We start from the raw sequence: 12,066 nt of genomic DNA on the forward strand, positions 1-12,066 counted from the left end.
GGTTGCTGGTTCAAGCCCCGGCTGGGCCAGTTGGAGTTTCTGTGTGGAGTTTGCATGTTCTTCCCGTGTTGGCGTGGGTTTCCTCTGGGTGCCCCCACAGTCTAAACACATGCGCTATAGGGGAATTGATCAACTAAATTGGCCGTAGGGTATGTGTGTGAATGTAAGAGTGTATGGTAGTTTCCCAGTGTTGGGTTGCAGCTGGAAGGGCATTCGGTGTGTTAAACATATACTGGATAAGTTGGTGGTTCATTCCACTGTGGTGACTCCTGATTAATAAAGGGACTATGCTGAAAAGAAAATGAATGAATTAAATAGGAGGTGGGGTTTATTTATGGGTTCCACCTCTCATTTTTCACTCTTAGCAAACTAACAGGTGGAGGGGCGTGGCTAAGCATATTTTGCCTAATCAGAATCATCAGAGTAGGACTGCCATTCCAGAGAGAAAGCAGATGAGCAAATTTTGATTAAAGAATAACAAAATAAACTGCATTTTTCACATAATTAACTCACCCAGTTTAATTCTAAAACTAACAATGTGCACTAGCAAAATAAACATCCTATATTTTGAATGAATGCGCACTTTAAGACCATTATGTGCTGCCACCTACTGATTGTTTCAGTCTTATATTTATTTCCGCATGACAGGTATAAAATATTGGAAATAAATACATTATTTTTTCTCTAAGTCGTACTTGTCAGTGCCGTCGATAATGGCGTGGTAGGGTCTCATGGGTAGAGGTCCATCTCCGGGACTGAGGTTTCCTGAACTGATTAAGGGTAAAGACTTGAAGAAGTGATCGTCTTGACTGGACAGAATTGAAGGAGACGGCAGAGACTTGCGGCGCTCCATGCTTACACCTGCATGAACACAGTCAAAACAACTTCAGATCACTGGTACATACTGCAAAAAATGTTATTAATATTGGTTTTACTTATTGTATATTTAAGCGTTTTTTAAGGGACAGTTTATGCAAAAATTAATGTTTACAGATTTTTATTCACCCTTAAGTGTTCCTTAAGCATATTTCTGCTGAATACAAACATGTATATTTTGAAAAATGTTTGCCACTCAAACTGTAAAAATCTAGTAATGTGGGAGTCAATGGCTACCAGTTTGCAACATTCTTCAGAATATCTTCTTATGTTGTCAACAGAAACAAGAAACTCAAACAAGTTTGAACGTAAAAACATAAATGGCAAATCTAGCTGAGATAAAGTCAGGTTGTTTTATAAATAAAAAATAAATACAAAATTAAAATTCAGTGAGTTTGTTAGTTTATGTTTGGGTTATTTTATAGTTGTTCTGTCTTTTCATCTAGCAGCAATAATGATGACTGGAAAACTTTGTTTAGAACGAAAATGAACTGTTTACTGAAGTTTTTGTATACTGAAGCAGGAGCGAAACTCCGAACACACACTCTCTCTCACACTGAGTCAGTTGCCAATGGTTACAGGCGCGCTTTCAGTAGCACTAAGCATCATAGGAAAACTGTTCTTAAAGCAAAACAGCATATATAAATGAAAAGGTAAATAAAGTCACTTTATGACAATTAAACGATAAATGGAGCATTAATTAATCACTCTTGCATATATCAATTTAAGTCATAACAATAGTTATGTTCATGTTGTGTTCAGGTTTTGGTTATGTTCTGATTATGTTTTGGTTATGTTTTGGCTATATTCATGTTATGTTCTGGTTATGCTCAGGTTATGTTCAGTTTAAGTTCTGGTTATGCTTGGGTTATGTTCAGGTTATATTATTGTTATGTTCTGGTTATGTTTTGGCTATCTTTAGTTTATGTTCAGGTTATGTTCTGGTTATGTTTTGGATATGTTCAGGTTATGTTCAAGTTATGTTTTGGTTATGTTTTGGCTATATTTTGACTATTTTGGGGTTATGATTGGGTTATGTTTTGCCTATGTTCTGGTTATGTTCAGGTTATGCTCAGGTTATGGTCTGTTTATGTTTTGGCTATCTTCGGTTTATGTTCTGGTTATGTTTTGGCTATGTTCAAGTTATACTCTGGTTATGTTTTGGTTATGTTCAGGTTATGATTAGGTTATGCTCAGGTTATGGTCTGTATGTTTTGGCTATCTTCGGTTTATGTTCAGGTTTTTTTCTGGTTATGTTTTGGCTGTGTTCAAGTGATATTTTGGTTATGTTTGGGTTATGCTCAGGTTATATTCTGGTTATGTTCAGGGTATGTTTTGGATATCTTTGGTTTATTTTCAGGTTATGTTCTGGTTATATTTTAGATATGTTCAGGTTGTGTTCTAATTATGTTCTGGTTATATTTAGGTTATGCTCAGGTTATGGTCTGGTTATGTTTTGGCTATCTTCGGTTTATGTTCAGGTTATGCTCTGGTTATGTTCAGGTTATGTTTTGGTTATGTTTTGGCTATGTACGGGTTAGGCTCAAGTTATATTCTGGTTATTATCAGGTTATATTCTGGTTATGTTCTGGCTATGTTCTGGCTTGGAGATCACAAACTGAGATTTCACCAATCAGCTGTGAGCAAAACAACAATAAAATATCTACCAGTTGGGCTGAGAAGCTTGTTTTTCTTTTGAAATAAGTTACTATTTCAGACCTAGTTGACAGACATTTGTTTAATATTAAAACTCACACATTATTTTTTAATTTCTTAAAATTATACAAATATTAAAATTCTAAAGTAATTATGCTTCTGAAGTAAATGTAAAGATTTAATAAATTTTATGTTTTGTAATATAAAACAAGACAAAAACACTCATCGTTATATTCTGCATAAGAAAACAATGGCGCATTATTAATGAAGATGAATCACCTGTTTCAGGGAAGAGTTCAGGCACATGAGTGAGAACAAACTCCACCACGATGGACTGAACCCGAACCTCCATGAATGCCGCGGTGCCGTTGAATCCTGTCGATTCGATGTCCTTCGATCTGAATTACCATGCAATCATTTATAGCAAAAATGCAGACAAAAACCCAAATGATGTGTGAGTGGTAACCCAAAAATGACACACCTGCCATATTAATCATGCCTTCGTTAAAATGTATTCTTGATTGAATAATCTAATCTATTTCCCCTCTAAATATTAATGTTACTACTGAATAATGCACCCAATATTCCTCATACTGGTGAATGAGTTGAGGCATAATCTGACAGGGATGCATTCTTTGGCAGTACACAGACTTCCAGCGTAACCAGCAGCAAATAAACTAAAATGGGAGGATTATTAAGTTTGTGTGTGACTATTTGAGACAGTAAAACACAATCTGAAATTGCACATGGCTAAATAAAAACATGTATTCTGCCTGTCTGATCATTTATATGCTTTGTGCCCTTCCAGAAAACACAATTACAACATAACTTCTTTACTTCCTCATGTGATTTAAATTCAGGGAATCATCTGCTCTACATTTTAGACAGGCGTCTATCAGGTAGGTAAGGTATACATTTAGAAAAATGAACCAATACGTAAATACATTTATTAGATTCAATAATTAGTCTAAAACACATATGCAACATGCAAGTTAAAATACTGTGCTTTTCACTGCAAAATGAAGTGGGTGGTCAACCTACAGGCTTCTGTATGTATATTTGGCAGTATATAAAACTGTATAAAACAATTCTGGCTCTTTAAACATATCATAGGTGGGAAAAAAATTACTTTTTAAACTTTTTAATATTAAATCAAGCAAAAATAAACTGTATTTTCTTTTAAAAATCTAAGATAAAGCGCCAAAAGAGGTCACTGTATATTTATTCTAATGTTTTTTCCCCCACTTTTTGCTTTATTAATGTATAAATGCAGTATAAATGTTAAATAATGGCTAAAATGACTGCACACACACACACCTGAGTAAGTTCGGGGCCCAAACGATGGCCAGGTTTCTGGAATGCATGTTGGTCTCAGACGCAAAAGTGGACATTTTGACCAGATGACGCATCAAAAACTCCAGAGTCCTGCAGGAAAATACAGTGAAAACATCATAATAAATCATAATCACAATAAACCTCAGGAGAGAGTAAAAACAACATACAATTATCACAATTCAGATTAAAAATAATAAATAATCAATATAAATTACAAATGCAAAGTAAAAGCTCTAATTAAAAATTAGTAAGATCTGTGTGAGTTGTGCACTGTAGTTTCTTATACACTAACAATCTACAGTATAAAGTCTGATTGTCATTCATCTTAAATAACCTAAATCCATTTTCATTACTTAAATATACATACAGTTGTAGTCAGAATTATTCGCCCCCCTTTTAATTTTTTTTTCTTTTTTAAATATTTCCTAAATGATGTTTAACAGCAAGGAAATTTTCACAGTATGTCTGATAATATTTGTTCTTGAAGAAAGTCTTATTTGTTTTATTTCGGCTAGAATAAAAGCAGTTTTTAATTTTTTAATAGCCATTTTAAGGTCAATATTATTAGCCTCTTTAAGCTAATTTTTTTCTGATAGTCTACAGAACAAATCATCATTATACAATAACTTGCCTAATTACCCTAACCTGCCTAGTTACCCTAATTAAGTTAGTTAAACCTTTAAATGTCACTTTAAGCTGTATAGAAGTGTCTTGAAGAATATCTAGTCTAATATTATTTACTGTCATCATGACAAAGATAAAATAAATCAGTTATTAGAGATGAGTTATTAACACTTTTATGATTATAATTGTGTTTAAGAAATCTGCTCTCTGTTAAACAGAAATTGGGGAAAAAATTTAACAGGGGGGCTAATAATTCTGACAACTGTATATAAATATGGAACTACATATGATATAAAAATATAAAACTGTCAAATATAAGCCTGTACCATGATGGTGGTTTAACAAAAATCTAAATTGTAGAATTAGTTTTGAGTTGACAAAACCAAACTTGTGGATTCAGGTTTTGTTGGTACTGTGACGACCCCATCTACAATCAGAACATAAACAAAACATATACTGAACATAACCTGATTATAACCTGAACCTAACTAGATTATAATCAAAACATAACCTGAACTTAACCTGAATATAACCAAAACATAACCATAATATAATCAGAACACAACCACACCATATCCTGAACCCAACCAGAATATAACATGAATATGACCTAAATATAACCAGACTATATCCAGATCATATGCAGAATATAACCAAAACATAACATGAATATAACCTGAATATAACCAGAACATATCCAGAATATAACAAAAACACAACATGAATATAATCTGAATATAACCACAACATATCATGAATATGACCTGAATATTACCAGAACATAACATGAATATGACCTGAATATAACCAGAACATATCCAGATCATATGCAGAATATAACAAAAACATAGCATGAATATAACATGAATATAACCACAACATATCCAGAATATAACAAGAACATAACCTGAATATAACCAAAGCATATCATGAATATGACCTGGATATAACCAAAACATATCCAGACCATATCCAGACTATAACCATAACATAACATGAATATGACCTTAACATAACCAGAAAACATAATGAATATGACCTGAATATAACAAAAACATATCATGAATATGACCTGAATATAACCAGAACATAACCAGATATCCAAAATATAACAAAAACATAACATGATTATAACCTGAATATAACCAAAACATATGATGAATATGACCTGAATATAACCAGAACATATCCAGATCATATGCAAAATATAACCAGAACATAACATGAATATAACCTGAATATAACCAGAATATAACAAAAACATAACATGAATATAACCAAAACATATCATGAAAATGACCTGAATATAACCAAAACATATCCAGATCATATGCAGAATATAACCAGAACATAACATGAATATGACCTTAATATAACCAGAAAACATAATGAATATGACCTGAATATAACAAAAACATATCATGAATATGACCTGAATATAACCAGAACATAACCAGATATCCAAAATATAACAAAAACATAACATGAATATAACCAGAACATAACCTGAATATGACCTGAATATAACCAGAACATATCCAGATCATATGCAGAATATAACCAGAACATAACATGAATATAACCTGAATATAACCAGAATATAACAAAAACATAACATGAATATAACCTGAATATAACCAAAACATATCATGAATATGACCTGAAATATAACCAGAACATATCCAGATCATATGCAGAATATAACCAGAACATAGCATGAATATAACATGAATATAACAACAACATAACCTGAATATAATCAAAACAAATCCTGAATATGACCTGGATATAACCAAAACATATCCAGACCATATCCAGAATATAACCATAACATAACCAGATATCCAAAATTTAACAAACATAACATGAATATAACCAGAACATAACCTGAATATGACCTGAATATGACCTGAATATAACCAGAACATATCCAGATCATATGCAAAATGTAACCAAAACATAACCGAAATATAACTTGAATATAACCAGAACATATCCAAAATTTAACAAAAACATAACATGAATATAACCTGAATATAACCAGACAATATCATGAATATCACCTGAATATAACCAGAACATATCCAGAATATAACAAGAACACATCATGAACATGATCTGAATATAATCAAAACTTATCATGAATATGACCTGAATATAACCAGAACATATCCAGAATATAACAAAAACATAACATGAATATAACCTGAATATAACCAGAACATATCATGAATATGACCTGAATATAACTAGAACATATCCAGACCATATCTAGGCAAAACATAAATATGACCTGAACATAACCTGAACATAACCAGAACATAAATTAAATATAATCAAAACATAACCAGAATATAATCAGAACACAACCTAAACATAACCTGAATATAACCAGAAGATATCCAGACCTAAACCTAACCGGAATACAACATGAACATAACCTGCCGCAAATCAGGTTAGTAGTGCAATGTAACATACCATGGTAGCAGAGATAGTTTAAAGCTAACTTTGTGGTACCTAAAACTCAGGATTTGTGCAAACCAAACTTGACCGGCTAACCAGCTAATCTAGCTTTATGGTACAGGCCCCAGCAGAGCTTTGTTTATTGTGCATGTTTGACATTATGGTGAACAGGTTTATAATCTGCAGCTGACCTGTAATGAGGAGCTGGTAAATCCTTCAGAACTTCTCGAATCTTCACCAACCTCTCGTCCTCCAGCTGAACCGCCACTGCATCCTGATAATTATACAGCACACGTTTAAAAACTTCTGTTGACAAATGTTCTTTCCAACAGGTAAACAGAAGGCAGACATATGACAACAAGCAGATTAAGAATAAAGGGGAGTTACCTCCGTCAAGCTGGCACCCCATAAAAATAAATAATCCCCAAAACTATGCCATACCATTTGTGCCACAAAAATGGACGCTTGTTCTGGTTTGGTGTCTGAGATATTAATCAGTATTGTTTTGATTGTGTGACGTCACATTCTGCCCCATGTTGCTTAAATCGATCCAAATCAGCACAGTTCGTTTGTGCTCGATATGTGCCATCAGAACAAACGCAGTGTCTATTTTGCTTGTTTAGATATAGGGCCTGACCAAAATATTTCAGAAGCAGTGTGCGAATTACAGGGAGGTTTCGGGGGGATTGACCCTCCTAATTAAAGCTTGATCCCCCTCTGAGGGACTTTAAAACAAGATGTATGGGGGGTCAGCCCTTTAATAGTAAAGGCTGGTTTATACTTCTACACCGAGTGATTGGCGTGACCAGGGATTTACATTAACACCTGCCAAATGCGGGTAGATTTCAGCGGTGGCGGGTAAGACAGACACTCCCACTAGCCACTTTGGCTGGTTGAAAATAATTTCCACAGATAATAATTCTTAAAAGCAGGGTTCGACAATAATGATGGTTCAATATGCATGCACAGGCGATCGAGAAGCAACACGACTAACAAAAATAATTGCGTTCACAACTTTGCGCGAGCAAAGTAGGTGAATACCGAATGAGAGGATAATCACTCGCGCTAACAGCTGAGGTGATGCGCGCGACTGTTTATAACGCGTGCGTGCTCCCGTTTCCTTTTGTGAAGCAACTGTCTAGAAACACGACTGATACGATCGGTTCTCTTTCAAATAGACTGAACAAAAAGGGAGGAACGTGCACCCACAGTCTTGCTGCTTTCCAGAGTTCCAGAGTTGACTTATTGTGAGCAGCGCCAGTTGCTTTCGGTTTAACCATTCTTTAAAAAGATCATTTATGGGTCTATCATTAACCAAGTGTGTGTGTGATCATCCTTTCATTATCACACCGTATGTTTTTTACCTGCTTTCTTTTGCATTAATATGGTTTAATTATCTTTTTTTTTACTATAACATTGCTTTAATAGGAGAATAACTCCCCATTTATGAGTAGTTAACTGGTGATCTGGGACCTTTAGCCAGGACACATGACTGTGCATATGTTTTGTTAAATAAAAAGTTTAGTATTCAGCCATATTTTGCATGTTTTCACACATTTAAAATGTGTGGCTAAGAAATATTTAACTTTATTTATGGTGTGGTCAGAGATAAATTGGGTAAATCCTTCATTTTGGGCTCTGAAAATTATGAAAACTAATTGTAATATATGAAAGCCTGACCCATCTGCTCATGATTATTGAGCAAGCTCATACACGACACACAAAAAAGTGAAATGAATGAGGAGGCATGTAGAGATAAAGCAAACTCTAAATCAAGTAATTTTAGCATGTCAAGGTCATATCTCAACAATAAAATTGTGGCTAGTGAAAATGGTGAGTGGCTAGTACTGTTGTAAAACTACTAGCCACAGTGGCTGGTGATCAAAAAAAGTAAATGTTAAGCCCTGGGCGTGACCCAAGGTGCATGCCTTGTGCGTAGTCATGCATTTATATTCTGCGTGCTGTTTGTGTTGCACTGCAATAACTTATCAGAAACACTAGTAGACAGTAGGCAAAGAGCTTGGAATGACCAAGAGGCGACACTCAATAGATCGTTTAATTGCAGCAGCAGCGCCCAGCAACAGCCTCGGATTCCGCCATTTTGGAGTGAAAGCGATCGGCTGTCCATTGATCTTATTGCTGTTGCAATGGCGAGCAGCTGCTTTGTTTTTTATTTATTTATTTAAAAAGTGCATTAAAGCTAAGATACAACCTGAAAGACGACAATACAACACTTACCATCACAATCATCAGCACTTTTAATAGTTTATTTTACACACTTATAATATGCTGCTGCTCTATTGGAGTTTTCCTTCCAAAATGGCCGCCGCGCCCTCTAGTGGCTCTTCCCCAAACTGCACTAGAGTGTCGCCTCTTGGTGATTCTAAGCTATTTGCAGTAGGTGTTAATTTTCCTCTGTGCTCAGTTTCTTTGCTGGTGTTTTGTTTTTTCTGAACTCTTCCTTAATGTAGAAGAGGCAGGAGCCGGCGGACGTGCAACAACTTTAATCGTGAGGCAAACACAAAACAAAACTCTCCACCTGGAGCTCCTTCACGGGACTCCGCACTTGTAAACACTTGCTCCATCAGGCTTGCGGCTCTCAGCATAGCCCACGCTCATCACCGCTACCAAGCCGGCCAATCACAGAGCTTGCACTACCCGTCGTTGAGATGTGTAGTAACATTTTTGGAGAATCAGCCATGACCAGGGGTCTGCGACCGTGTGAAGGCTGCGCTGGACCATACAGTATGGTTGCACTTAACGAAATAGCTTTCTCTGATCTCTGATCTATATCATAAATATTAATAAATAAATACTGTAAATATAAATATACATTTGAAAACATATACATTTTATTCGTAAGTCGTAAATTTGATTCACAGAAGCATGTATTACCAAACTACTACTAAAAAAGCTGACCACTCCGATAGTCAATGTATAATTACACACTGCACAAACCAGTACATCTCAAATTAAAGATTAAATGAGGGAATATAGACTCACGGCGAAGCGGTCGTACAGCTCGTATGTGAGCAGAGGGTTTGGTAATTCTCTGAAATAAGCTTTGCAGAGCGAACTGACGCAGTGAATGTCCTGCAGATACACCTCCTTATAGAGATCCGGAGAGCCTTCGCTGTCAAACTCACTCCTGAAAACACACACACACACACACACACACACACGTCAGTCAGACATTTTGGGCATCCTTTACACTAAAGCTTTTTTGTTTTAAAAAGCATTCGTTTTGTATTATTGCACCTTATAACTCTAATAATCTTACAACTATACTATTTTATTTTGGTTAACATGTCAATGCTCTTAAAAATAAAAGTTTCAAATGTGGGATGATCCGTGTAGGGCTGCACAATATATCATTTCTGCAACAAATACCACAATGTGAAAATCTGCAATAGTTTCAGGATGTCAAGCAATTTCAAGAGAATTTTAACCCAAATGTACCCAAATTAAACTTGAATTCAGGTTTTAGGTTAGGTTTTAAATTTAAGACACAAGAAATGATCAAGTTTGCCACTTTAACAAATTATATATATATATATATATATATATATATATATATATATATATATATATATATATATATATATATATAAAATATATATATATATATATATATATATATATATATATATACTCTAACGGCTAATGGACAGACGGCTGCTTCTCACTCAGGGCTGCTGATTATGTTAATGAGCGGGAGACGTATTCCATATATAAATGGAACTACATATGATATAAAAAAATAAAACTAATATAAGTCTGTACCATGATGGCGATTTAACAAAACTCTAGATTGTAGAATTAGATTTGAGTTGACAAAACCAAACTTGTGGATTCAGGCTTTGTTGGTACTGTGACGACCCTGGTCATCAACTTTCTTGGTTAACTCAGATTGGTTAAGTTTAAACAAAATATGATCTGGTTACATATCCTTAAACTTATCTGGGTATTTCACAAACCCTGCTTTCTTGAATACCCCCAAAACATAACCTGAACGTAATCTGAACATCTTAATATAACCAAAACACAACTTGAATATGACAAGAATATAACCTGAACATAATCAAAACATAACCTGAATAAAACTAAATCATCACCAGAACATATAATGAATATAACCTGAACATAACCAGATTGTAGCCTGAATAAAATCTGAACCTTTAGCCAGAATACAATCAGAACATAAACAAAACATAAACTGAACATAACCTGATTATAACCTGAACCTAACCAGATTATAATCAAAACATAACATGAATATGACCTGAATATAACCAGAACAAATCCAGACCATATCCAGAATATAACCTGAATATATCAAGAACATATCATGAATATGACCTGAATATAACTAGAACATATACAGACCATATCCAAAATATAACAAAAACATAACATGAATATAACCAGAACTTAACATGAATATGATCTGAATTTAACCAGAACATATCCAGACCATATCCAAAATATTACAAAAACAAAACATGAATATAACCAGAACATTACATAAATTTGACCTTGATATAATCAAAACTTATCATGAATATAACCTGAATATAACCAAAACATATCCAGATCATATTCAGAATATAACAAAAACATAACATGAATATAACCAGAACATATCAAGAATATAACAAAAACATATCATGAATATAACCTGAATACAATTCAAACTTATCATGAATATGACCTGAGCATAACCAGAACATAAATTAAATATAATAAAAAAATAACCAGAATATAATCAGAACACAACCTAAACATAACCTGAATATAACCAGAAGATATCCAGACCATAACCTAGTGGGCGGGGCCTTCCCCCTCCGATGCCAAAGGGAGAATGTCAATCAAAGGGTTTCTGTAGGCTGTTTTTATCAAGTCTGATTATAACAAATACAGTTAACCATTAGACATTAGACCATTAGAGGCTGGAGATATTCACACACATACACACACACACTACTGGGTCTAAACCCTCCATAAAAGTGTTTTTTTTTGCATAATAGGTGCCCTTTAACTCCAGTGTGTGTGTGTACGTGTTTGTGTGTGTGTGTACGTGTGTGTGTGTACGTGTGTGTGTGTGTGTGTGTG

At 34.4% G+C, this 12,066-nt stretch overlaps 3 protein-coding genes across 4 annotated transcripts in view; all 3 read right to left on the bottom strand.

The window, feature by feature from the left end:
- The window catches only part of lingo3b (leucine rich repeat and Ig domain containing 3b), a 644,601-nt gene that overhangs the window by 375,514 nt on the left and 257,021 nt on the right, over positions 1-12,066 (bottom strand). The window lies entirely within an intron of this gene.
- Positions 1-12,066, bottom strand: part of nectin4b (nectin cell adhesion molecule 4b) — a 212,759-nt gene that overhangs the window by 105,890 nt on the left and 94,803 nt on the right. The gene's annotated exons all lie outside the window — the stretch shown is intronic.
- Positions 1-12,066, bottom strand: part of arhgap30 (Rho GTPase activating protein 30) — a 47,746-nt gene that overhangs the window by 28,801 nt on the left and 6,879 nt on the right. The window contains exons 4-8 of the mRNA XM_087241638.1: positions 9,958-10,102; positions 7,146-7,228; positions 3,850-3,957; positions 2,812-2,930; positions 696-861 (exon numbers count right to left, since the gene is read on the bottom strand). Of these exons, the coding sequence (XP_087097764.1) occupies positions 696-861; positions 2,812-2,930; positions 3,850-3,957; positions 7,146-7,228; positions 9,958-10,102 (621 nt within the window). The remainder of the gene's footprint in view (positions 1-695; positions 862-2,811; positions 2,931-3,849; positions 3,958-7,145; positions 7,229-9,957; positions 10,103-12,066) is intronic.

Source organism: Danio rerio, chromosome 2 (assembly GCF_052040795.2).
Source record: "Danio rerio strain M-AB ecotype USA chromosome 2, GRCz13ab, whole genome shotgun sequence".
Lineage (NCBI taxonomy): Eukaryota > Metazoa > Chordata > Actinopteri > Cypriniformes > Danionidae > Danio > Danio rerio.